Source organism: Vipera ursinii (genome assembly GCF_947247035.1).
Source record: "Vipera ursinii genome assembly, chromosome: 14".
NCBI lineage: Eukaryota > Metazoa > Chordata > Lepidosauria > Squamata > Viperidae > Vipera > Vipera ursinii.
In genome coordinates this window covers 11608225-11635240 of record NC_139527.1, presented here as the reverse complement: position 1 = coordinate 11635240, position 27016 = coordinate 11608225, and the positions used below count along the sequence as shown (strand labels likewise).

Genomic DNA, 27016 nt, shown 5'->3' with positions numbered 1-27016 from the left:
CTATTCAGTCTTCTTGAGGGCCATCAAAATTCCTCCTGGCATTTTTTTATTTATATTTTTTTTTTTGAGCATCCCAACCTAAATTTGATTGCCCAAAAAGTGATGGTTCTCTAAGGAGCATATTGGCCAAAATTCTGCTATCTAGGTCGGAGAGGTTAGGAGAGGTCCAGCCTGGTTTGTCCTAGACTTGAAATAACTCAAAATCTCACAGTAAAGGTGACCTCACCTGGTTCTTCGTCATAGTCCTCCACTCCCTGCACCATCGCCCCTGCATCCAGATCCACACGCTGCTCTTTACTGTTGCGCAGAGACCAGCAAAGACGATAAAGCTGTCCAGGAAACAAAGATAACCACAATGAAGCAGGAGCAGCTGACATGACCTTGAAGGAGGGCAGGACCAGGCCTCGGCCTTGCTTCAAAAGGGAAGTGCCCTGATAACTCCACTACTCCTACTCCCTCTGTACCCAATACCTCTGGCAGAACTACACAACATTTTATACAACTGCTCATGTGGTGTCGAACTTCCCAAGAAGATGGAAGTGGGGAGATGCGGCCTCAGGAGGCATCCTGTCTAACATGGCTTCAAGCCGGTTTCCACCCACCTTGCTGGCTTTCACTTCTGCCGAACTGGAGGTGTGGCTGCCTCAGGTCTGAGAGCCCCAGAGGCGGACACGAAGGGAAAGGAAAACGGCTCTTCTTGGGCATTCACGATCGGCTCAGGGACTGAGAGCCGGTGAGCCACTGTACGTTGTTACCCACCAATCTCAGGGAAGGGGGAATTGAGGTGGGGAGGAGGGAGGCTGCTTACATGGACGTCATCAATCGGCTTGGTCAGGAACGAGACGATCAGAATGATGGTGATGGAGATAGCAAAAAGGATGATAGCAAAATAGAGGTAGTGAACTTTACAGATGAACGCTGGGCATTCACTGGGCACAGCACAGCTGCCGGTTCCATAGGCGAATTCTGCAAACATTCGACACAGCCCGATTACCAGTCCCACCATCAGGCCCCAGAAGGCCCCCTGCAAAAGACAGCGAAACGCGCTCAGGAGCCCCTCACGCCCCTGCGGTCCTACTCCTCAATCCTGAGGGATTCTTTGGACTCACAACTGTGCACGTAGTATTGTGATAGATAGATAGATAGATAGATAGATAGATAGATAGATAGATAGATAGATAGATAGATAATAACACAGTTAAAAGGGACCTTAGAGGTCATCTAGTCCAAACCCCACCCCCACCCCGCTTGAACAGGAGAGTGTTAGATCTGCTGTCTTCAGCTTGGTACCTGGCTGGCATCCTGCCATCATTTGTTGGAGGGGGGAGAGGAAATAGGCACGTAGAGGGTAGAGATGATTGGGGTGGGGGGAGGGGGAGGGGGCTGACAGGTTTGACAGAAGCCAGAGGTGTGAGAACCGGCCTCTTCCAGTCTTCAAGGCTGTGGGGCCTGAGAAAGGAAGGCAAATTGCACCAACAGGTACCAAACATCCAAGAGGTTTCCTTCCGTGAACTGAATTCAGGACATTTTAATTGATTAATGTTGATTATTAAGCTGATAGCTTTAATTATAACTACAAACTAAAAGAATGTGGGAGGGAGGGAGGGAGGGAGGACTGGATCTCTTGACCCCACCAGTTTCTAGCTTACGTTCTGGAGCCTTTCCTCACTTGACTCTGTTGTCTCAGAAGAAACCAGCACAAGGATTATATAAAGAGTCCTTGACTTTCAACAGGTCATTTAGTGACTGTTCAAAATTGCAACAGCACTAGAAAAAGTGACCTATGGCCATTTTTCACACTTACGACCGTTGCAGCGTCCCCACGGTCACTTGCCCGTTCTTGTAGTCAGATCACTTAAAACTCAAGCAGCGGCTTGCAATGAGACGCAGGAGGTTGCTTTAAAAAATCCCTTGGAGGCATGGAGTTGGCATAGCTTGCCAACTAGCCCTGATTTGTTCGTTTGTTCGTTTGTTTGTTTAACTTAAGCATGCCCATCTCGGCTAAGGTGACTCTAGGCTGCATCCTAAAAGCTGCCTTCGGGTTTAGTTTGCTTCCATCTGGGTCTTTAGTTTGGGTCTGGGCTGAGTCGTTAAATGCATAATGAACAATCCCTTGAGGCGATGCTCAGCAACTCAGCTTCTTTGATGCAAGGAGATGATGGGTTACAAAAAAGAGGGCGCCTGACCAGGCTGAGGAACAGGTAAAAAGAGGAGAGAGCAGAAATGGGGGGGAGTGGGTGAGATCCGAAGAGATTGCCAGGATGTCCTCAGAAGAGTTGCAATTGTTGTGAGATACCAGAACTGGCTGAGGGGGTTGGAGGCAGAGAGGCACCTGGGCACCTGGTCAATTTCAGGGGGCTCATTGCACTGACCCCCCCATGGCCCCAGGAGAGCCTCAGCGGGAGGCAGGAGCTCTGGTGGACTCAGAGGGTAAAGAGGGAGGCTGCCCGGGGGGGGGGAAGGATGGAGATCGCAGGTGGCATCAGATCAGCCCCTCCCAGAGAAGTCTGGAAATCCTTTGGAAAGCCAGGATCTGGGCAGCCATTTTGCTTTTGAAAGCAGCACCAGGAAGATGCCGGCAGCCCAAAAGAGGAGAAACACCATCCTGCCCCCCCCCCCGCCTGGCAGGCGGTCGGTCTGCCTTAGCACCAGGGCTAGGAGCCTCCCAGGGCATGATTGCTCAGGAGAGCTCGGTTAAGTAATGGCTCCGGCCAATTGATCTTTTCAGTGTAATAAATCTGGCTGCAACCAAAATAATTACACTGACCAACACATGCGTTAATCAGATAAAAAGTCTCGTGACAGGTAAGCAAAGCTCTTAAATCAAAATTAAGATGAACACCTGCCTCAGCCAATGGAAAGACTGCAGCCTGTGAGATGGGATATTCCCCTTTCCCAGGCTCCTCCCACTTGTTCCTCCTCTTGTGGCACGGAAACCACGCCATGCAGCTGCCTTTGCACGTCCTGGGCACAAACACCCCTCCTTTTCTGAGGGGGTTGGACCGCAGAACTTCTAGGGGCTAGAAGACCCTCCAGTCCTGAAGCCAACAGGTGACCTCCAGCTTCCCTTTGGCTCCCTCCCAGCTGGGGAGGCAGAGGAAGAAAGGGTCCCCCTGGCAGGCTTGGCAAGGGGTTGCCCCCCCCTCAAAGAAAGGGCCAACTGCTCACCTGCTCGTTGACTCTCTTGCAGAAGATGGCCAGGAAGAAGACGGCGGCAATTGGCGGTCCCAGGTAGCTGGTGATGGATTGGATGTAGTCAAAGAGCTGCCCACCTTGCGCAGACTGGATCACGGGCACCCAGGCGATGCTGATGCCAATCAGGACCAGGATGAAAAGCCTGGGAGGAGAAGGTGGCAGAGAGGGGCATTGGGGGACGCTGCCCTGCGCCAGCCCAGTCACTGAGCCACAAAGCTGCCCGAGAGCTACCTTGGCAGATGGAGCTGAGCTCACTCACATTTGTTTCAGGGGCCGCTACTATATTTACATTTATTCATAGGTGGCTGCCTGTAAGGAGACGCTGTGCGTGTTTGTATGTTTTTGTTTCTTTTTCCAGCTTTTGTCTTCTATCAATATTGTGTGTTCCTTTTCTTTGTTTTTTGTCTTTAGTTAATTGCAAAAAGAGCAGAGAGAGTGTGGCTGTGGCCGTGCAAATGAAGCTCTGCCCATTTTGTATCTGCATCGCACAGAGAAAATGGGGGGGCAGTTTGATTTTGTTGACCACTCCTTCAGTTGTTTAAAGGGGCAGATAAACCTAAATTTCAATAAACAGTCAGATCAACTGAGTCACTTGGCGGGTTGTGCCTCCTGTCAAGCAGCTCCTTCGCAAAGAGGAGACAGGAAAGTCGGTCATCCTTCTTATCAAGTCTGCAAGGTCCGCCCTCCTTGGGGAGCACCTGCGGCCGGCGTCAACTTCCCACCGCCCAGTGCGCTCCCACAGAGAGGGCCTCCTCAGGGTGCCACCGGTCAAAGAATGCCGACTGGCGGCCCCCAGGGGGAGGGCGTTCTATGTGGGCGCGCCGGATTTATGGAACCATCTTCCGGTCGAGCTCCGGATGGCGCCTGACCTCCGCTCCTTCCGGCGCGATCTCAAAACCTTCCTTTTTGAACAAGCTGGCCTGGCCTGATGGGATGGGGTTGGGTTGTATTAATCTGTTTTAATCTATTTTTTAATGTGTTTTAACTTATTCATGGGCATTTGTTTAATCGTTTTTAATTTTTGTATCTTGTTTTTTAATATGTATTGCCCTGTTCACCGCCCTGAGTCCTCCAGGAGAAGGGCGGTATACAAATAAAATTAATAATAATAATAATAATAATAATAATAATAATAATAATAATAATAATAATAATAATAATAATAATAATAATAATAATAATGCCAGATGCCCTCCAGGGGGCGCTGCAGAACTGCCCATGCCAGGGAGCTCTCTGGCTCAAGAGTGGCCATCTCGGTTCTTGTGGACTTTAGATGGGAGGCTGTGCAGAACAGCTGGTGGAGTGGCCCTCAACCTGTAATTTTCAGGTGAAGAACGGTATGCAGAGGAAAGATAAAAGCCATTCCTTGCTAGGCAAAGGTCTCCCACATATATATAAAGTTAATAGAAGGCCTCTGATCATTTTTTTATCTAGATTTTTTATAGGGTTAGGGAGCGGGGTGGGTGATAAGGGTTGTCTGGCCTTGGGGGGTGGCCAATCAACCATGGTTCAGGCCGGACTTGGGTCTGACCGCGCGACGGGAGAACGGGGTGTCGCTGTCTCCGGAGCTCACGAGCGGGTCGTGGGATTACCAATTCCCACGACGGGGAATGGCAGCAGGCGGATAGACAGGGGGCCGTATCGCTACCGGGAGGGCCATCTCCGCTACTTGCAAGCGGTGAGGCGCTCCGACCCTCTGCTTCTTCCCCGAGGTTCCGGGAGCGAGGATGTGCAGCCTCCTGAGCTCTGGCTGGTGTATCTGAATGCCAGGTCCGTGGTTAACAAAGCTCCCCTCGTTAGGGATTTAGTTGAGGGTGAGCATGCGGACCTGGCCTGCATCACGGAGACCTGGTTGGGCCCAGAGGGTGGGGTCCCTTTGGTTGACCTCTGCCCACCAGGCTTCCGGGTGCTGCACCGGCCACGAGCTCAAGGTAGGGGTGGGGGAGTGGCGGTTATTATTAGGGAGACCTTATGTCCGCGGGAGACCACCGTTTCTCAGATAGTCGGGTGTGAGTCTCTCTTTGTGAGATTTGGTTCTGGGGTGCAGTTGGGTTTGCTGCTGACGTACATTTCGCCTAGTCGTACAGCGGCAGCCCTGCCCGAGCTGCTCGATATCCTCTCAGGGTTGGTGGTTGAGTTTCCCAAACTTATAGTTTTGGGAGACTTCAATCTACCATCCCTGGGAGGCTCATCTGAGCTAGCTCGGGAGTTCATGGCTTCCATGACGGCCATGGACCTGACGCAAGTAATTTCTGAACCAACTCATGAGGGAGGCCACACTCTTGACCTGATTTTTTTATCTAGACGGTGGTTGGATGATCTTGGTGGGGGCTCTCCATTTATTATGCCCCTGTCATGGACCGATCATCATCTCCTGCAGATGGTCTTCCGTTTTGCCACCCCCGCCGTGGGGATACGGAGCCAATTAGATGGTACCGCCCCAGACGCTTAATGGATCCTGATAGATTCCAAGCGGCGCTGGGGTCCCCACCTGCCTCCATTGCTCACAGCTCGGCGGATGCCTTAGTGGAAACCTGGGAAAGGGCAGCCACTGAGGCACTTGACCGGGTTGTACCCTTGCGGCCCCTGACCCGGCGCAGATCCCAGCGAGCTCCATGGTTCTCCGCGGAGCTCCGGGAGATGAAGCGTCGGAAACGGGGCCTAGAGAGCTGTTGGAGGTCGAGCCGATCCGAACCCGACCGGTTGCGGTTAAGAACCTATATTAGGTCTTATCTCGCAGCGATGAGGGTGGCGAGGTGTAATTACTTCTCTACCCTCATTGCGTCCGCAGATAATCGCCCGGCCGCCCTGTTTAGGGTGACTCGCTCACTTCTTAATCAGGAGGTGAGGGAGGATCCCTTGCAGGGTCGTGCCGAGGAATTTAGTCAACATCTGTCGGATAAAATCGCTCGGATTCGGACCGGTTTGGACTCCAGCTGGGCAGAGTCAGGCGATCAGGACACGGGCGGTCTTGTCAATGTTATCTGGGAAGAGTTTGATTCTGTGACCCCTGATGAAGTGGACAGGATTATGGGGAGGCTGAGCTCCTCCACATGTTTGTTGGATCCGTGCCCTTCCTGGCTGGTTTATGCAGCTAGGGAGAGGACACGAGGCTGGCTCCAGGCGGTTATATCTGCTTCTTTGAGTGAGGGTTATTTCCCCACCGTCTTGAAGGAGGCGGTGGTGAGACCTCTCCTCAAGAAGCCTGCCTTGGACCCAGCTGTATTGAACAACTTTCGTCCAGTCTCCAACCTTCGCTTTCTTGCGAAGGTTGTTGAGAGTGTGGTGGCGCATCAGCTCCCTCTGGTCCTGGATGAAGCGGATTATCTGGACCCTTACCAATCGGGTTTCAGGCCCGGGTACAGCATGGAGACGGCATTGGTCGCTCTGGTGAATGATCTCTGGAGGGCTCGGGACAGGGGATATTCCTCTGTCCTAGTCCTATTAGACCTCTCGGCGGCTTTCGATACCATCGACCATGGTATCTTGCTGCGGCGTCTCAGGGGATTGGGAGTGGGAGGCACAGTTCTTCGGTGGTTCTCCTCCTATCTCCTGGGACGTTCGCAGTCGGTGTCGGCAGGGGGGCAGAGATCGGCCCCTAGGTCTCTCGTTTGTGGAGTTCCTCAGGGGTCGGTTCTCTCGCCTCTCCTGTTCAACATCTACATGAAACCGCTGGGTGAGATCATTCGTGGTTTTGGAGTTGGGTATCATCAATATGCCGATGATACCCAACTTTTCTTTTTGACCCCAAACCACCCCAGTGATGCCCTCGCTGTGATGTCCCGTTGCCTGGAGGCGGTTCGGGTCTGGATGGGGAGGAACAGACTTCAGCTCAACCCTGACAAGACTGAGTGGCTGTGCATTCCGGCATCCCAGGACATTCAAAATGTTCCATCTCTTTCTATGGGGGGTGAGCTCTTACCCCCCGTGGATAGGGCTCGCAACTTGGGAGTCCTCCTAGATTCACGGCTTACCCTAGAAGATCATGTAGTGGCCGTGACTAGGGGGGCTTTTGCCCAGGTTCGCCTGGTGCGCCAGTTGTGGCCCTATCTGGACCGGGATGCCCTGTGCATGGTCACTCATGCGCTCGTGACCTCTCGCCTTGACTACTGTAATGCTCTCTACATGGGGCTTCCCTTGAAGACCACTCGGAGGCTCCAACTGGTACAGAATGCGGCCGCGAGAGTTGTCTTGGGAGTTTCCCGGTACTCCCATGTTACACCTTTGCTCCGCGAGCTGCATTGGTTGCCAGTTGTCTTCCGGGTGTGGTTCAAGGTCTTGGTTATGATCTTTAAGTCCCTACATGGCATGGGTCCGGGTTACCTCGGGGACCACCTGCTGCCGGCTTCAACTCCCCTCCGCCCTGTGCGTTCCCACAGAGAGGGCCTCCTCAGGGTGCCTCCGGTCAGGGAATGCCGACTGGCGGCCCCCAGGGGGAGAGCCTTCTCTGTGGGTGCCCCGGCTTTGTGGAACCAACTGCCGGTGGAGCTCCGGACGGCATCGGACCTCCGAACTTTCCATCGTGGCCTGAAGACCCATTTGTTTGAATTGGCTGGTCTGGCCTGATGGGGGAGCTGGGTTTTAAATTGTCATTTTAGATTGCATTATTGTTTTTTAATTTGGGCACTGATTTAATCTTTGTTTTAACTTTTGTATAGTACTGTATTTTTATTTATATGCCCTGTGAACCGCCCTGAGTCCCTAGGGAGAAGGGCGGTATATAAATTAAATAAAACGTAAACGTAAACATAAACATGGCACCAGGGGCTCCATAGTCAGATTATTTGCCCGTTGGTGACTTGCGTTGATCAACGTTTTCATTTCCAAAGCCTGGAAGCTTCCTTCAGCAGGCTGGTTGGAGGCCCACAAAAGGAAAAGGGAAGCACTGCAGCCATTTTGGGAAGGTGACCACCACAGGTTATGCCAAAAGGGTCCCTAAGGCATTTGGCTGCCCTGATCTTGGGCTCCAGCTGACCTTTCTTGCAATCTCCCCTTTGCTGAGCCTTCGCTGCTGCCACTGCCGCCAAGCACTTTTACCTGCCGACAATCATGAGCTCCTTCTCCTTGGCCGTGGAGCGTATTTTGGTGTAGATGTCCATGGTGAAGAGGGTGCTGGCACTATTAAAGATGGAAGTGAGGGAACTCATCAGCGAGGCCAGCATCACAGAGAGCATCAGGCCTCGTAGCCCTGAAAAATAAAGCAAGGAAGGTGTGAATAGGCAAAGGTTTGGTGTGAGCAGCTCCTCTTGTGGGTTGCAGCAAAAGCTGGCTTACTGCGCAGCCACACGGGTGAGAACTCAACTGTCTGGCCTAGCAACCCAATGCCAGGAGCATAGGTGGGAAAAGGCTGTGTGATCCAGGGGTGAACTCGTCATGCCAGAAGAAGCACTTCCTGCATGCACCAATGTGACCTAAAAAGGCCACTAGGCATCACAATCGCTTTAGGATCCACCTGGGATTCATGCACGGGCCACCTTTTTAGGGCAGACTGTGGGCAGAAGGCAGCCGGAAGGCCTGTCGAAACCCTTTGGCACAGACCTTAGCCAGCATGGCAGTCCAAGGCATAGATAACCCAGCCCCTCGGCCTCCTCTCACCGTCTGGCATGAGCTCCACCACCATTGTTGGGTAGGCGATGTTTGAACAGCCAACCTCTGTCCCACAGGCGGCCTTGCACACCGAGGGAACGACACACGCCACTCTATCTGTGGGAAGAAGGGAAACCGTGGCCCTCGTGAGTGAGCTGAGCAGGCTGGCCCCGGTCTGCCCTCGGCCTCCTGGGTGGAGCAGCCCTCACCTTTGTACAGAATGCGGCTGATCATGCCTGGCATCACCATCAGAAACATGGGCAGCAACTTCAAGTAGCCGCACATGATGCAGCCCGCCTTGACATGGGACATATTTTTCCCCGAGAGGCATCGCTGGACAATGACCTGCCCAAGAGAGGGGCAAATGAACAAGCACCGAGATGGAACATGGAATAATAGGGTTGGAAGGGACCTTGGAGGTCATTAATCTACCCATCTGCTCAAGCAGGAGACCCGACTATGTCATTCCATACAAATGGCTGTCCAGTCATTGGGACAAGGCCATACTTCGGAACACGCCATGGAAATGACCTCTGCTCTGTGCTGTGATTTTCCCACAAGGGTTGGTCCTGGGGGAAAGGTTGTTCCAGATTCAGACATCACTTGGCGCGGTGTGGCTTTCCTCACTCTTGTGGCAAGGTCGCTTAGCTTTTAGATAGACAGATAAGGTAAAGGGTAAAGGTTCGCCCGCACATGCGTGCTAGTCATTTCCAACTCTAGGGGCCAGTGCTCATCTCCGTTTCAAAGCCGAAGAGCCAGCGCTTGTCCGAGGATGTCTCCGTGGTCATGTGGCCGTCATGACTAGACGCCAAAGGCGCACAGAATGCTGTTACCTTCCCGCCGTAGCGGTCCCTATTTTTCTACTTGCATTTTTACGTGCTTTCGAACTGCTAGGTTGGCAGAAGCTGGGACGAGTAACAGGTGCTCACTCTGTTATGCAGCACTCGGGATGCCGACCTTCTGATTGACAAGCTCAGCGTCCTAACCCACTGAGCCACTAACCTTTATTGTCATTTTTTACTGTGGGCACATTGGCACACATTAAAAATGAAATCTAGCTGCTTGCTCTCAAAAGTGTGCACATACGTAACACACAGTTAAACACGCTATATACAATGGGGAAGATCTTTGGGTTCTATAGGCCCACCCCAGCAGGACCGTGGCAGAGCCCGTGGTTGGCGCGGCTTTTTACATAAGACACTCAGGCTAGATTCACATGACACACTGAGCCACAAAGTAGTCAAGTAGAGTTTCAACTTCTGGTTGTATCAATTCATTTACAGTTCAGTGTATCCTGAAAATCAGTTTCATTCCATAAGTCACCATTCAGTTAACTTACTCAACAACGTGCAATCAACCGTAGTTTGGGAGCAGATTCTCTGAATGTCTGGAATATTTATTTATTTAATCAATTAATTTAAATGCCAGCCAGAGAATAAGAATTGGGACCAGTGATGTCCTCCCAGCTGCCATCCAAAGACCAAAATGATAATCAGCCTGCCTCTGCCCAGCCCAAGGCCACCCTCGGCTTTAGAAGCCCACCTTGAAAAGTGTCGCTAGGGCAGTGATCTGGGCCCACTTCAGTTCTTAATGTCCTGGTTCTCAAAGCCGAGGTGGTCTCTTTAGGTCTCCAAGCATAGGATCAGGGCGATCCCACGGGGAAGACCTGTGGGTGGGGAACATCAAAAATACCAAGAGCATCATGACCCTACCTGGTCAGTGCACCAATACCACAATGCCAGAATGCTCAAGCCAAAGATGAGTCCAGGCCAAGGGAGGTCGCCGTCCACGGGGTCCCGAAAAATGTGGAAGGCATCTGGACGGGGAGTGTAGCACTTTTCGGGGATGGTCACATTATCGTAGGAGATGTTGGATGGGATAGCTTTCATGTACGACTCCAGCAAGCCCTCATATCCTCCGACTTCTTTAAATGCTGAAGAAAATTACACGATCCGTCAGGGCAAGCAAGTCTATGACAAAGCTGAAGAGTTCTCCTCTCCCGCAAACCCATGTGGTTGGACACACGTCACCTCAGGTGACTGTTGTAAAGGGAGAATTGGGCCATTTCCTAGAAGATCCATCCCTGGAACCTGATCAGTTCTGGCCACAGCTGAGTCTGGTACTTTGGGAGATTCAGTTCTGCTTTAAAAAGAACACCTCCGATCCTTACGCTGCTACAGGAGAAAACTGGGCTTGCATGTTCAGTTGAAGGTGCATGGTTGTGTTCGTGCAACATGCTTACTCTGAGATTAAGTGAACCATTTTCTCAGTTCACACAATGTACAGGGCCAAACACTGACCCCCACAAGCTGGGTTCACGCAGCATGTTAACCACCATCATTTTTTAAAACTAGTGTGCATTGTTTACTTATTAGATTTACAAAAACAAAGGAAAAGCAAAGGGGAAATAAAGAAGAAAAAATAGATGTAATTTTTACAACTGCTGCAAAATTTAATGTTAAAACTCAAGATTTCATTATTTCAACAAAGCAGCCAAAGAGCGATGCTGCTAATGGTCAGAGATGCTAGATTAAATAAATGCCAACACACCATAGATAACTTTAGCTGGAAGAAGCCAGAACACACATAGACTCTGGCAACCCCCATCGCTAAGACAAGTTGAAAAAAGCAGAACAAAATTCCAAATCCAACTTCTCTAGCTGAACCCCATAAGCAAAGAGGCACCTGAAACTAACTGGGTTGTCAACATGTTCCTCTGCCCACTGACCACCGCAGAACACCACATCCCTCAGAACAAACATGGATGATACAAGTCAGTTAGAGTACTCTGCAGCCTTGGAAGCAGGGTTTAAAACCACCTGCCGCAACGCCAACAATGACACACAGACCAGAAGAGCACAGACACAGAAGCAGCTCTAACTAGAGTCTCAAAGACCCAGAGAAGGTCCAACCATCACCATCCTCCCAACAGACAAGGGCTCAGCCACAGTTATCATGGACAGAACACAGGACAGACAGAAAGCTACAGGAATCCACACCAGTGATCCCACACCCTGTGCTGCGGGACGATTTCTCATGTATGTTGAAAATTAAGGTAGATCAGAGCCAGCCCACCATATTTAGAGCTGCCTAAATCCCTAGACCCTTCCTCAAGGGGTGGCCACACAGTGAGGGGGTGGGCATGTTTTATTTATTTATTTATTTATTTATTTATTTATTTATTTATTTATTTATTTATTTATTTATTTATTTATTTATTTATTTATTTATTTATTTAAATTTATATACCGCCCTATTCCCAGAGGACTCAGGGTGATGTACAGGGAAAATTAAAACAAACATACAAAAATTAAAATCTGATTAAAACAATTAATTAAGTAAAGTCCCTGAAATTTAAAACTAAAGCCTAATAAAAAATTAAAACCCCTCAGCCTGGGCCAGACAGCTCAAAGAGCCAAGTTTTCAGGTCCCTGCGGAATGAGCGAAGGTCGGGGGCAGTCCTAAGTTCCATGGGGAGCTGGTTCCATGGGGCCGGCGTGCCCACAGAGAACGCTCTTCCCCTAGGAATAACCCGCCAGCATTCCCTAACCGGCAGTATCCTGAGAAGGCCTTCCCTGTGGGAGCGCACAGGACGATGGGAAATTGACGCTGGCAGCAGGTGTTCCCTTAGATAATCCGGACCCAAGCCATTTAAGGCTTTATAGGTCATCACCAGCACCTTGAATCTCACCCGAAGGGCAACCGGAAGCCAATGCAGCTCGCGGAGTAGAGGTGTTACATGGGAGTATCGGGAAGCCCCCATCACAACTCGCGCGGCCGCATTCTGCACCAGTTGAAGCCTCCGAGTTCTTTGGCACCCATAACCAAGAGGCTAGAACTTCAGTCAGGTATGAGGAAAAACATCCTACAGGGAGGATTTATTAATCAGCTTCGAGAAGTAGAGCATTGAGGTTCTTCAGACCAAGGGGGCACCACCATCTGTCTCAAATGCTTTAGCAGATCCTGCACAGAACAAGGGGTTGGGCTGGATGAACACCGAGGTCTTTTCCAACGCTGTGATTCTGTGATTCAGGCGCTTCTGGGCTCCGTTCGGCCTTCTTGAAAGCAACTCCCGGGTACCCAGCTAAAATCTTTCAGGGCCTTTGGGAGGTCTCCCCTTAATTCTAGCCATGGTGTACCTGGCGGAAAGGCACTTTCAGGGCTGGGTTTGAACTCAGGCTTACCAAAGACGGTCAGGATGATGGATCCCACCAACATGATGCAGGTCTGCAGCGTGTCTGTGTAGATCACGGCGGCAAGTCCTCCTGCCAGGCAGAGCGAGGGAAGCTGAAGGCTGGGATAAAGGGAGAGAGGAGCCCAGGGCCACATCCCCCCTCCCCAAAGGAAATCCTTGGGCTTCTCCTCCTGTAGGGAAATGGACAGGGGGGAGACGGGGAGGCTGCCCAGGCACCAGGGCCCCCAAAGGTTTGGAGGCTGAGCCTGCTCCAGCAGCTGACATCAAGGCCCACCTGCAAGCGGGACTCACCTGTGATGGTGTACAGGGCAGTGATGGTCAGCAGTATGATAATGGCCACATAAATATTCAGTCCCATTGCAATTTGGATAAATATGGCTCCAGAAAATATATCTGCCTGTGGTGGAAAGGAAGAATTGGCCCATTAAGCCCCAGGGACGTTTGACAGAACCCCATGCAGAGCGGCAGCGGTGCCTCAAGGGGCCTCGTCATCCTCCCCACCCGGAAGGCCTCTGCTGCACAAAGACGTGGGGAGGGCTTCCCTTTGTGTGGGCCTTGTCACAGGGGTGCCCCAGAGGAGCAGGAGGGGAGGAGTGGGGCAGGAGGAGGGGAGGCTGCTGGTCCTGGATCAGCCGTCTCCACTGCCACCAGTCTCTGCTCCCTGGAAGCAGAGAGGATAATGGCCGACAATAACCTTAGAGGCCATCTAGTCCAGCCCCTGCCCAGGGAGGAGCCACCACTGTGGTCTTTCTGATTTAAGTAGTCAGAATTAAATGGGGGTGCAGGGAGAGTGGGTCCTCCAGACTCTGGAAGTTCACTGGAGCCCGGTGTCGTCCTCCTCCTGAGGACATGGACTCCAGCCTGCTCCTGCAATGGACTGCGAGTGCCCCCTCCTCCTTTACATGCAACAAAGCGGGGTGGGGGCTCGGCATCTGAGCATCCACTAACGGGGCCCCACCAGGAGGCCGGTCTCAGCCCTGCCTTCCTCTGCCCTTCCATCTGACTCATCCAGCGCCCAAGAGGTAATTACAGGTGTGGAGTAAAAGGTGCGGCTTCTTGAAGGCGCTGCTTACGGGAACTGCAGCGTCCCCACTCTCTCCCAGCACCTGCACCTCCTCCTGCATGGCCTCATGCAACCTGCTGTGGCAGGGCTGACCCAGGTCTCCTGGGAAGGGACGGCTGTGCTAGTTTGCAAAAAGATGGTGGGGCTCTAAGAGAGCCTGCACTCTAACAGAGCACGGCACTCTTTCCGTTGCTTTGGCACTGCCTGCCTGGCACGAGAGGGAGGGTCTGCCTCTCCCTGCCACTCGAGGAGGCAGCCTGCAGCCAAAGGGCCCCAGCACTGCTCTCTTTGTCCTTCAAGGCAGAACCGTCCGTATCTCTCCCTCTCCCATTGTGTCCCCTGCCTCTTGGGGGCGTGTGCCCTTCCCATCCCATTAGAGTTTAATCAATAACCCTGATAGAGATCATTTATTGCCAGCTAGTGAGAGAAGGCAGGGGCCTTGGGTTAATGGGCACAATTAACTTCTGCCCTTTGTTCACCGGGCAAAGAGTAGCATCATGGGGTACAGTGCCCTGGCCTGAGAGAAGAGAGAGAGAGAGAGAGAGAGAGAGAGAGAGAGAGAGAGAGAGAGAGAGAGAGAGAAACCCCCCTTGGACTCACTAGTCCCCCCCCCAGGGCTTCTTACAGCCCTCACTCTTGAAAAGAAGGGCTCGTAGGAAGCCATCTGCTTTGGAAATGAATTCAGGCAGCCATTTCCTTGGGAGCTGAGGGATTTCCTTCTGGACTGTGGCCCTCAGAGGTCCATGGGAAGATGGGGGCTCGGGTGTCTGGGACTGGCTTTTGTGAGCTATCCAGCCCAGAGGTTGTGATGTGGGAATATCCAGCCCTTGTGATGGGAAGGTTCCCCAAGTCACTGGGCCCATTGCATGGCTACCAACCCATTGGAAGAGACCCTCCTTTACCTGCCCCTCCACGCTTGATGCCCCCTCAAAAGCCCTAGAGGCATCCCTTGGCCCTTCCCTACCCCCTGAGATACAGGACATGCCATGAAGGTCCCCACCACGATCCTGGAGAGGATTCAGCTCCTAAACTCACTGAGATCTTCGTGAAGATATACAGGAGCAGAGAAAGGATTGACAGGTAGATCTGAATCCGTTTCCCTCCGAAGCGCTTCTTCAGATACTCTGGCATGGTGACCACCTGTGGGGGAGGAAAAGGTGCTGTTGGGGGTGGGGACATCTGGTGGGAAGGATCCCAAGAACTGCAGAAGCATGGATTGAAAAAAAGAGGGATGCAAATTTTGGCCCACCATGCAAAAGCAACCTCTAAGACAGGGTTTTTCAACCTTGGGAACTTTAAGATGTGTGGACTTCAACTCCCAGAAGCATTGCTGGCTGAGGAATTCTGAGAGTTGAAGTCCACACGTCTTAAATTTTCCAGGGCTTAGAAACCCAACTCTGCAAAAAAGGCTGTTCAGTGACTAACCAGGAAAAGGTGGCTGGCACCTTCCTTCCCTCTCCCTTTGGCTTTCCTTTCTCCTTCTCAGAGCTGACATCCGTGCAGAACGAAGCATCACCCTTCGCTTTGCTTCTTCTCTTGAGAATGGGGAGGAAGGGCCACAGGAGCAATTCTGCTGAATGTGTTTAAGTTACAAAAAGAAAAGATCTACGGAGCCCTGGATCTGGGGCCAACCTGCTGAGAAACCTGGCCCATGTCAACAGCATCCTTGCAGGTAAATGATCACCTGGAAGGGCAACAGGGCCAGAGATGCTCTTTCCTAAAGAAGCCTCTGAACTGAAAGACCTTCTTGCTAAACCTCTTCTGGGGCCCTATGTGGGCCTGGCCCAGGCAGGGGAGGAGTGAAACAAGGCAGCACTGTTACTTCTTTATTATTCAGTTTTTATAGACATTCCATTGCTTTTGTCTGAACCCCACCCCGAACGCTGCAGGCAGACAAATTGTTTCCCTGTGCAAATCAGGTAACGCAATAGTTCTATTATGACTCCAATGGGCCCAAGTCTCCTGTCCGTCCTTTTTGAGCACTTATAACTGAATGGCAGCCAAGCAAAGATTAGGATGGTCTCGAAGAAAACCTCAAAGTTTGAAGTAGATGTCAGTCGGGTGGGTGGAAGTGTGGCCAGATGGTTGGCTTTACCAACATTTTTTGGCCAATTGAGAATCCGAAATCTCCAGAAAAGCTGGTAGAGGTATTTGGGCATTCTTGTATATAAGAGGGGCCCAAAGATGTTCCAGCTGCTGCTAAGGTCCTTGTGGCCCTTCTCAGAGCTGAACGGTGGCCAGGAGGTCAGACGTTGTTCCTTGAGTCCATCAGTCCAAGATCTACCCAGGGGTGTGTTGTGAATGGAGTGCAGCGTTCCAGCTGGATGCAGGACTGCCCAATGGTGAGTAGAGCAGGGCTGTCCAGTCTTGGCAACTTTAAGACTTGTGGACTTCAACTCCCAGAATTCCCAGCTGGCAAAGCTGTATACCTTCAGGAAGATGCTGGTGAGTTTAGGAGCTGAGTCTTCTCCAGGCTCATGGAAGAACCTCATATTCAGGACCTTCATGGAGCTCCCTGTAGCCCAGGCACATCCTCGGAGGGTGGGGAAGGGCCAGGGGGCGCCTCTAGAGCCCTTGGAGGGGGCAATTCCCTCCTTCTTATCCTGGGAGTTGACATCCAGAAGTCTTAAAATTGTCAAGACTGGACACTCCTGGACCAGTGCTTGGCTGAAGAGACGTCACATCTAGCCAAGGCTGAATTTCCTGACACCAGGCTTGGCCCCATAGATGCAGGCACTCCAGGCACCTGGAAAGTTAGTCTGGAACAGAGAAGCTGTTCCTGGAACAGAGACACAGCCGCCCAGGAGAGGGCTTGCAATGGAGAGTGACTGATTTGGGCAGGCAGAAAGATCAATGAGAGTTGTGGCAAGGAGTTGCCAGTGTATTGTGTCTATTCACAAGCAACCAAGTTTTGCAGAGTTTCTCCCACGCTCACTTGACTGTCCCCCCCATCCCAGGTCTAAGATCGGATCAGCCCCAGGCAGAGCAGCTGAAAGGTTTGCCCACATTCTTCTGCACGGATGTTGGCAGAACCTTTCTCGCTCCTTTGAAGAAAAAACCCTCCCTGCCCCAGATGGTATTTATGTAAAATATTTACTTGAACATAAGGATCCAACATTACCTGGCAAGTAGCAAAACTCTGCTTAAAGCAGGCTGACTATAGAAACACTGAATACAGCCGGAAAGGATTTTTTGCTAGGCTAGGCTGTATTCCTGAACTCGTGGAGGCCAATTAGGGGCACTGACTTGTGATCCTAATCCAGTAGCTCGTCAATTGAAAAGTTTTTATCTTAAATATTTTAATGTTTTACACTTTCAAAATACATTTAATGTATTAAGATGGTACATTAAATAGCATTTTAGTGCTTAAGTGGGGTATTAATTAATGAGGTTTATGAGACTAAATCGACTATCTGGGACAGGGATAGGCAACCTTGGCTCTTTTATGACTCGTGGACTTCAACTCCCAGCATAGCTGGCTCAGGAATTCTGGGAGTTGAAGTCCACGAGTCATAAAAGAGCCAAAGTTGTCTACCCCTGGTCTGAGAGATCTGAAACCACATGAATATCTTAGTTCCCATCTTCCTTTACTTGCCTCTATTTCTCTCTGCTGTCATTTTGCAGAACCTCCTTCTCTCTCTTAATCTGGGTCTAACATTTCTGTGGCGATCCGATAGATTGTGCTGCAGCCCACGTCCCTTGGGGGGGACCCTCCCCAGAAGCAGCCAGCAGAATCACCGAGTCATCTACTCACCCCAGCCTTGATGTAGATGGGCACAAACACCCAGCCGAGGATCACCACGATCACCAGGGCCTAGAAGGGGTAGGGGGAAGAGGGGTTGCCTCTGTCTCTCCCACAGGGCCAGGCGGGGAGGGGAAGCCCCCCCCTGCCCAGCAAAGCAGCCCAGCCCAGCCCCATCACGTGCAAGCAAGTGCCTCTTCCAGGTGGGGCATCCACAGGGCTGGAGTGGTATTTTGCCAACCTGCCCCCCCTCCTCCAGGGCATCCAGGTAGTGGGGGCCAGGGCTCTGCAGCTCAGCTGGAGACGGGCTCAGGAGGAGATTTCCAGCTGAGATTCGCACCCAGGACCGACAGAAGGGGAAAGTACTTACGTTCCACTCAAAGCCTCCAATGGCAATTCCTGCAGCCGCCCCCGTCCCTGCCAGCCCCACAAAGTGGCCGCTGCCGATATTACTTGCAAACAGGGAGGCCCCGATCTGGAGGGGAAAGGGAGGCAGGCGTGAGTCAGAGGCTCCGAGAGGCCACAAAAGGTGGAGCGTTTCAGGGGCTCCCACGGCCTTTTTTTAAATCCCATTTATATCCCGCCCTTCTCCGAAGACTCAGGGCGGCTTACAATCTAAGCACAAATCAACGTGCTTAGCAGTAGCCTTCATTCTATGTATATGCCTGCTTATTAGGGCTTCCCCCCCCCAAGCGGCATTATTACAAAGTCAGCTTAATTGCCCCCAACAATCTGGGTCCTCATTTTACCTACCTCGGAAGGATGGAAGGCTGAGTCAACCTTGAGCCTGGTGGGATGCGAACCTGCACTAATGGCAGGCAGCTGGTGTTACTTAAGGAGGCATTAGCCCACTGCTCCACCAAGGCTCCTTCCAGCCCACAAAGCTTCAGCCAGAAGTACAGATAGTCCTCAACTTAAAACATTTGTTTAGTGACTGTTCAAAGTAACAACAGCACTGAGAAATGAGACTTATGACCGTTCGTCACACTTAAAACCCCCACGGCATCCCCACAGTCACATGATCGAAATCCAGACGTCTGGCAGCTGACCCAGGCTTAGGATGGTTGCGGAGTCCGGGGTCATGTGATCCCCTTTTGTGATTCTTTGACAAGGAAAGTCAGTGGGGAAGCCACAACACCCGTGTTACTAACTTAACAACTGTAATGGTTCACTTAACAATTCTGGCAAGGAAAGTTATAAAATGGGGCAAAACTGACAACAATTGTCTTGTTTAACAACAGAAATTTTGGTCTCAGTTTTGGTTGTAAGTCGAGGGCTATTTGTAAGCCTCACGGAACTGCCAGGAAAGGCTAGGAGGAATGTCCCATCACTTGGCTAAGGGGCTCAAAACAGGGGCTACTCATCTTAAGCATGAGCCAGCCATGTGCTGCAGCTGCCAAAAAAGCCAACACAGTCCCAGGCTTGCATCAACAGAGGGATGGAATCAAGAGCACGTGAAGTGTTAGTACTGCTTTATAATGCCTTGGTAAGGCCACACTTGGAATACTGCAGGCAGTTTTGGTCACCACGATACCAAAAAAAAAAAAGATGCTGAGACTCCAAAAAGAGTACAGAGAAGAGCAACAAAGACGATTAGGGGGCCGGAGGCTAAGAACGGTGGCGGGAATTGGGTACATCTAAGCTAAGGAAGAGAAGGATTGGGGGAACATGGCAACGGTCTTCCAGGGCTGTTGTTCCAGAGAAGACGGGATTCACTTATCGATGCGATGCAGCTGCAGGCCTGGCTGAGCTGCCTGCAAGAGGCTCTGGCCAGGCCTTCTGGAGTTCCCTGGCTTGGAGGTCTCTTTCGTGTGGCCAGAGAGTGAGCCACAGAACAAAATACCAGCCTTACAGAAGCTTCTGGGCTAAGGAGCCAGAAGCAGCTGAGCTGTGTCTTTGCTGCCCGTCTCCAAGGGCCTCCCTGCCAAGGAGACGCAGAGACTCATCCCTCAAGGCTGAACCGCTGATTGGAAACCAAACTTAGGTTGGCAAAAGTAGCAGAGAACCTGCAATACATCCAATATTGGCTAGTCCAAAGCCTGTCCTGGCTTACGTTGCCCTTCTGTGCAGACTTAATGGTCTTCTGAAAGAGCACAGGAGCCATAAGACTTGAGAGGTGCTAAAGGAAGCTTCGTGGAATCTAGGCGCCCAGTCTGCCTGAGGCCCAAGCAAAATACCCATGGATAGCAATGCCCAACAAAGGGGGTTCCCATCACAGCCCAAAGCAGCCAGTAGGAGTGGACAGATCCCACTCCTCACCCAGCAATTTGAGGACAGTTGGGAGCATCCAGAGGAAAAGTCGAGTCTGAAGAAGCGGAAAAAGTGAACAAGTCAACTGGGAACAGCTGAGGACCACAAATGAGGGGACTGTCAGGAGAACAGGGTGGAAAAAAGGCTGCCGGGCTCCTTGGAAGCTTCCTGCTTGCAGTGCAGAAGCCCCTCTTGCTACAAAGCCAGAACACCTGTTTCCCCCCCCCCATCCCCTGTAGGAAGTGCAAAGCAAAGATGGCGCCTTTCCAGAGAGGGACACCGGTGGGAAGAAAGGGCTTCCTTGGTGAAACTCACCGGCCACCACACCATGCTCCGGCCAGCCAAGAAGAATCCTCCGACGGTTCCACGGTTGGTTGAGTACATGGCCTGAAGGCAAAGAAAGCAGAGAAATAGGTCATGGAGGAATTGCCTTCAACAGGGTGGGGGTGGGGACATATTTTCTCTCCAGTGCAGCACCATCCCAGTTGCAGCTGATCTCCACCAGCCCCCCTGGGTTGGCCTTGGGCAGCTTGGGGAGCACCAGGGAATCCCACAGCTGTAGGGGAGGGACGGTCCACGGAGGCAGTAGAACTGAGCGTCTCTCCCTCCCTCTGTCTCCGTCTTGAGCCTGCACACACACACACACACACACACACACACATTCTGATTTTGGTTGAGGAAGAAGGCAACACAAAATCAGTCTGAGGACCAGTTTGGTGCTGGACCAGGAGTGGTGAGACTCATCCCACCTTGGGCACAAAGCCGGCTGGCCAGCACACCTCCCAGCCCAGGAAGCAGAGACAGAGCCAAGCCCACCCAAAGTCTTGGCAAGAACCCTGCAGAGACTCGGCCAGGACCCACTTCAGGGGCATATGCATGCAAACACACACACACACACACACACACACACATACACACACACACAAATTGGTCTAAAACCTCTGTGGTATTTGACATCTGGAGGAGGAAAAAAATCATGATGTGTCCTATAGATAAAACAAAAGAATGATTCTAGTTACTTCCAAAAGGAAAGTCAAATTTGAGCAGTATTTGGCGTTCTTGAGCTGGGTTTTTGGCTTGCAGATGTCTCCTTACCCAACTAGGCAACATCATCAGTGCAAGTGAGGTTTGCTCCCTGTAGAGAATTGGTGTGTGGGGTGTGGGTGTGGATTTCCCCTTGGTACTTCCTTGATTAGGATATTGTTTTCTGCTGGATTGTCTGTCTGGTGTTAATCCCTGTGTATATGGGTGTTGGTTGCATTGATTCTGTTTATCGTATGATTCATATGTGAATGACTTTTTAAGCATAGTAAAACCGTTTTCTTCCTACATGTAAACATTTTAAATAAAGGCAATACTATAATACCACTGAAAGGGCCATACCCTGTGTTTATTATTATTTCCTGGCAACAGACACCATTCCTGCGGATATTACAGCTGAGGTGGAAACGGTTCCTCCTTCAGTTTCTCCAGTCTGTTTTGCATGGGGGTTGAGGCTAGCAGGTGACACACTCCTGCATCCTTTTTTTGTAGTGAACTTCACTTCCTCCAAGAGATTTAATCATCTTTTCTTCCAGCCCTCCAAATAGGCTTCTCAGCATATCTGGCACTGATGCTTCATTCAGCCATTTGGCTACTCCGTTTTCTCTTTCTGATGGTCTCGCCAGAGGTTCTGCGTCGGCATCAGTAAGGAAAACGAGAGTAGATCATCTGATTTCAAAGCATTTCCCTGCTCCACGTTCTTCCTGGACACCATCCAAATTCTTCAGGTGATACATGGTGTGTGTGGGGGGGCTTTTTAATGGGCTGCCTTCAAGTCAAGGTGCTTCATTAGGATCCAGCCTTTCCACCCCAACAATGGAAGTTTTAAGAAGAGGTGGGAGAACTGTTTGTCAGAAATGGGACAGGGATTCCTGCCTGAGCAGAGGGTTGGACTAGAAGACCTCCGAGGTCCCTTCCAATTCTGTTATTCTGTATTCTGAGTCCTTGTGGCTTCGACCGGAAGAAGCCTGGGTGTAAGCAGCAAGGCAAGAATGTGTCATTTTGTCCCTTGCCTTTTGCACGATCCCTCAGATGCTTGCCAGCCATCCGTTGCGCTAATTGCGTGGCGAGGCGGAGGGCAACTGTGGCCATTACAAATGGGCAGTAACGATTCCACCGGGCGAGGCCTCCAGGGTTTGTTGCAAAAGAGCGGAAGAGCCATGATTTATCATTGGACCAGGACCGATTTTATTGTCTTTGCTGCAACTGAGCGAAACGGCTGCCCAGATGGAATTTCCTCGGTGGAGATTTATGCCAACAGGTCCACCTAACTCAGGTAACTGAAGACTAGAAGTCACCTGCTGGCCCAGCCTGGGAGCAGGAGAGGCGGTGGTCGCATTTGTTCCCAAGCTGTGCTTCTAAAGACCAGGCCTTTTCAGCCAGAGGGCTCTTTTCCAAGCATTCTGAAAACTCTGCGCTGCTCTTAAGGGATCCATTAGAGTTAATGCCACAGCAGCAGTTGCTACCGCCGCCACCCCGTGCCCCACCTCAGAGCACTCTGTGCAGAAAGGGCCTTCCTGGTTAAACTCTCCCACGCAGACTTCAACAACAAGTCATTAGGCAGGCAAATAATTCCTGGCCATTGATTGACACAAATTGCAGAAAACAGAGTCCCAGCAGGGAGGGGAGGGGCAGCTGGAGCAGGGATGTTCCTCCCCCTTTCTGAAAGTCTGCACTGATCTTCACCAGGAGCCAAGTTTGAATCTCCCCTCCCCAAAAGAGTCAGATTTTTTTTACAACCTGAAAAGAGAAAGAAGCGACTACGAAAAGTGGTTTTGCTCTGCAGCCAACTTGCCAAAGAGGGCAATCTGGACGGGGTTCCCCTCCAGCGCAGCTCCAGTGCAGCTGAGGCCAGGGTTTCTCAGCCAGGTGGACATCGGCTCTCCGAATTCCCCAGCTACGAGTGAAGTCTGCCCATCTGACAGTTGCCACGGCTGAGAAACCCTGGCTTGGACCTAGATTTAGCTGCTCCAGCCAATACAGAGAATCCCCTGCAAGAACAGCTGGTGTAAGTCTAAAGAACAGAGAAACAGTCACCGCATCTGCACACCCAACTCGGCACTTCCTCAGGATTCCCCCAGAGTTCCTCCTTGGGTCCTGCTCTCGGGCACCAGGTCAGCAGGGGCAGGGATGATGCCTCTGAGATCAGCCCAGCACCAGGCCTGTCCTGGCACCCTTCTTTGCTCTGGGCCTACCCTCTATTCCAGGGATGAGCCACACCGGCTAGTTGACCCCACGTGGAAGGGAACCGAGGGCCCGTCTCTTCTGCGCTCCTTGCTCACCTGGCCAGGCAACTGCCCTCCGTGCAGCCAAAGAGGAAGGGCTGGAGTGGGCAGTGAGCCAGAGGGTGGCTGCTGAAGATGCTCCCCTTCAAGCTGATTAAAGGCCAGTTGGAGCATGAAATGTTTGGGGGCCCAAGGAGAGCCCTTTCCCACATCAGGCCTTCAGCCTGCCCAGGAAACCTGGCTTGCTGGCTTGCCCTACTCCAGGGAGTATCTGGGAGGATGCCAAGGAACAGTTGGCCGGGATGAGCAGTCCCATCCCCTTGGCAAGCTCTTGGGCACATGATGCCCAGGCCTTTTCTTGAGACGGGACTAGAAAGTTCTCCTTTTTTTGCAACCCGAGTGGTGAGACAAGGGATCCATTTCATTGCCTTTATTAGTTCTCACTGATTTTCAAATGCAGGAGCAGCATTGCTTAATCTCAGCTGCTCCAGATAAAAGGCAAGCCTAAGCAGGGCATATAAGCAATTCAGCCCAGACAGGGAAATCAAAGCCTGTGGAACCACTCGCCACTCAGAAGGGAGCTGGCCAAGGTCCATGGAGGCCAATTCTTGCTCTGCAGCTCCAAGCAGGAAAAGGACATGGCAGGGGTCTGCACTCATGAAACTCAGTGACACCCAGCATTGGGGGAGACGAGGTTTAGCTTTCTGGTTCAGCACTGGGGAGTTCCTGGTTTGTCTGAAGGGAGCAAGGCTGCACACAGCCCTTGTGGAGTCTAAGAGAGCCACAAAGCCCTTCACTCCTTGTAGGTCCTGCTAAGAAGAAAGAAATCAAGTCCTCTCTGGGCTTGCAGCCTTCAGAAGTGCAAAGGCTCTTACACTGGTAAGAGGCTGCCCAGCACTCCTGCCAAGTCCACGGGATTGTTTGAGTGGAACAAGGTGCCTCTCTTGAGAAGTTGGCCTGGTGCTTAGGAAAGTCTTTGATCCCTTGTTCCCTAAGCGGCCACTGGGGTTGCTTTCTGCCAGCGGTGGGATCAATGGGCTGGGAGATCTGCTCTTCATATAGCAAAATAACTTGATCTTCCTCCTTGCCTCCCTCAAGACCTCCTTCCCTGCTCCAGCTGTCCAAGCGAGGGCCAAGCAGCCTTCTCCCTGGCCTTCTCTGTGGGAGGCTGGGCTTCATCACAAGTGGAAGCAAGAATGTCTCCCCAGTGTGAGGACTTTGCTGTGCTACCCACGGCTGTCCATGGGTCCTGGCAACCTGCCTGTGGGGGGATTGTTGCCCACCACCACCCTGTCTGGTCTCTGCTTTAGACTGGCATCCCTTGGCCTTCCCACCTGTCTCCATCCTGGGAAAGACTCCCCCCCCCCGCAGTCCCTCCAGGCTTTGAATTGAGCCCCTCCTGCTGTCCCCCCTCATCCTGCCTGGCTTGTGTTTCTGGGCCCGTCTGTCTGCCCAGGGGGTGTGTGGGATGTGGGGGGTGGGGGGGTGGAATCCCTTGCTCTCTCCCTCTGAGCTGGCAGTAGATTCTCTTCTGGGGATTTCCAGGCTTCATTCATTTGGGCAATTTCACCATGTGAGGAGGCACAGGAGACGTTGCCCACACGAGCATCTTCCCATCTTGGCAACTTTAAGATGCGTGGACTTCAACTCCCAGGATTCCCCAGCCAGCATGGGGAAAAGCTTCTCCCCAGATCTTGGCAGCTGGGCTTTGGCAAAGGACTGCATGGCTGGAACAGAATCGAATTCTCAGCCTGCTTTAAATCAGGAACCCCTATGGGAATGTGAACAGGCAGAGGAGAGTTCTTCTAGGCATGTGCAGAATGTCAGTGCCCCTCTGCTGAAGGGTTGACAGCCCCCTTGTGTTCCCTTCCTGCAATTCTTCATTGTCAATATCATACCTTGACGCTAAAGGGGGCTGCAACGACCCAGATCCTAGGCACGTTGGTCCATTTCCTGGGAGAATGTGTGGCTCCTTGGGACTCCTGGCCACTCTTAGGAAGATGGCCCAGCCGACACCCACAGCTTGCAAGGGGCGCTCCTTGCCAGCCTTCTAGGTAGTACAGACAGGGCATCGCAATCAAGAATGCAAATGCCACCTTTATGAAAGTTGCAGTAACAGAAACTTGAAAGTCTCAAAGCACCCTGCCTTTATAGGTAGAACTTGCTTAATGACCACTCATTCAGCACCTGTTCACACTTACGATGCTGCTGAATGAGTGGTACTTACACCTGGTCTTCTTACGACAGTTGCAGCATCTCCGCGGTCATGGGATCACCATTTGTGACTTTCCCCGCCAGCTTCCCACGAGCGAAACCAACGAGGAAGCCACAGGAGGTTGTCAATGGGAATGGAGTGCAAATCCTGCGCTTAACAACGGCATGGACTCACAACCAGAAGTGCCGTCCCTAAGTGGCATGGCCGTGTGATGCCACACCTTACGACCACATCGCTTAGGGATACAGTAGATGCCCCTTCTGAGACAGGCTCTCCATTTCTGGTCCGTGCTCAGATTCCATTGGTCAGACGGAGGCCTGCAGCTCCTCCTCCTGCCTGCCAAGGTTGTCCCTCCTCAGATGGGAAGGTGCCTGGTGGCCTTTGCACCTTCCCTCCCAGGTGGGAATTTCCTATCCAAAGGGGGAAGAAGCAGCGGGAAAAGTAGTGAGAGCTACCCCACCCCCCAACACACACAAACACACACACAGACACATACACACACACCTCTGGGGCAGGGCATTGGCAAGGCTTTTCCCTTCCATGCCCTCCACACCCACCCCTTGCCAGTTCAGGTCCTCAGCAATACGCCCCCCTCTCTCTCACTGACCCTTCCGTTGCTGCTGCACCTCCCCATTTCCTGCTCAGCAACCCTGGGATGCCGGGCCCTTGGCCCTTCCTTAGGTCTCCCTGGCCCTCCTGGATTTGGTTCCTGGGCCCAAATCTCCCAGAAAAGCTACTTCCACCTGGACCCCACCAGCGATGGCAAAGAAAGCTGCCACTTACCCACAGGCCGACCACCAGGACAACGAGGAAGTAGATGACAATGACCGAGATGTCGGCTGCATTTGCAATTGCGAGGTGAGAGGAGGTCGGCTCCTGTTGGGTCAGCACCGTGGTAGTCGCTGGGGTGGCCATCCTGGCAGCTTCAGGGCCTCCAGATCTGGGCTGATCTGCTTCTTCTTATACCTACCAGCCAAGTTGCCCAGTTAATGATAAATGTTTCCCCTTCCCTTCAGAGTAATGTGTAACCTGGAGAGCCCGTTCCTTATCCAGGGAGGATGTCTAAGTCCCAGCAGGTGCTCTGGCGGATGCAGCTTCTCTCCGGAGATGCCGTAGGGGGGAAGCCCAGCGGCACATGCCCGGCAGCAGTGGCTGTGACAGGTTTTTGTAGTCCTGCAGCAGGTGACTTGGCAGGAGACGCTGAGGAAGGAGGGGCCGGGCTCAGCGAGAGAAGGAGCTCTCTGCTCTGGAGCCTGCCTGGCCAGTTCCGTTCCTAATACGCAAGAACTCCCATTCACTCGGCAACTTGACACATGGGGCTGGGAACTCCCCGGGAAGGTAGGCCTGGCATTCTTACCAGGGTGTCTCATCTATTTGCCAACCTGGAGACCAGAAGATGCCCAAAGCCCTTCAGGAGTCAAGGAGAAGGAAGGAGCGGGGCTTCAGAGGCACAAAGCTACTCAAAACCCTGCTCTTCCCGAACCAAGGCCCTGGTCTCACAAAG

The 27016-nt window shown here is 52.0% G+C and overlaps 1 protein-coding gene across 1 annotated transcript in view; it reads right to left on the bottom strand.

Moving 5' to 3' along the window:
- SLC5A1 (solute carrier family 5 member 1) overlaps window positions 1-26610 on the bottom strand; it is a 37367-nt gene extending 10757 nt beyond the window's left edge. The window contains exons 1-14 of the mRNA XM_083373436.1: window positions 26296-26610; window positions 20347-20418; window positions 18152-18256; window positions 17794-17853; window positions 15075-15179; window positions 13268-13373; window positions 12966-13046; window positions 10494-10714; window positions 8991-9126; window positions 8791-8898; window positions 8233-8383; window positions 3169-3337; window positions 809-1024; window positions 227-329 (exon numbers count right to left, since the gene is read on the bottom strand). Coding sequence (XP_083229562.1) covers window positions 227-329; window positions 809-1024; window positions 3169-3337; window positions 8233-8383; window positions 8791-8898; window positions 8991-9126; window positions 10494-10714; window positions 12966-13046; window positions 13268-13373; window positions 15075-15179; window positions 17794-17853; window positions 18152-18256; window positions 20347-20418; window positions 26296-26427 — 1765 coding nt within the window. The 5' untranslated portion in view covers window positions 26428-26610. The remainder of the gene's footprint in view (window positions 1-226; window positions 330-808; window positions 1025-3168; window positions 3338-8232; window positions 8384-8790; window positions 8899-8990; window positions 9127-10493; window positions 10715-12965; window positions 13047-13267; window positions 13374-15074; window positions 15180-17793; window positions 17854-18151; window positions 18257-20346; window positions 20419-26295) is intronic.
- Between the last annotated feature and the right edge of the window lie 406 nt (window positions 26611-27016).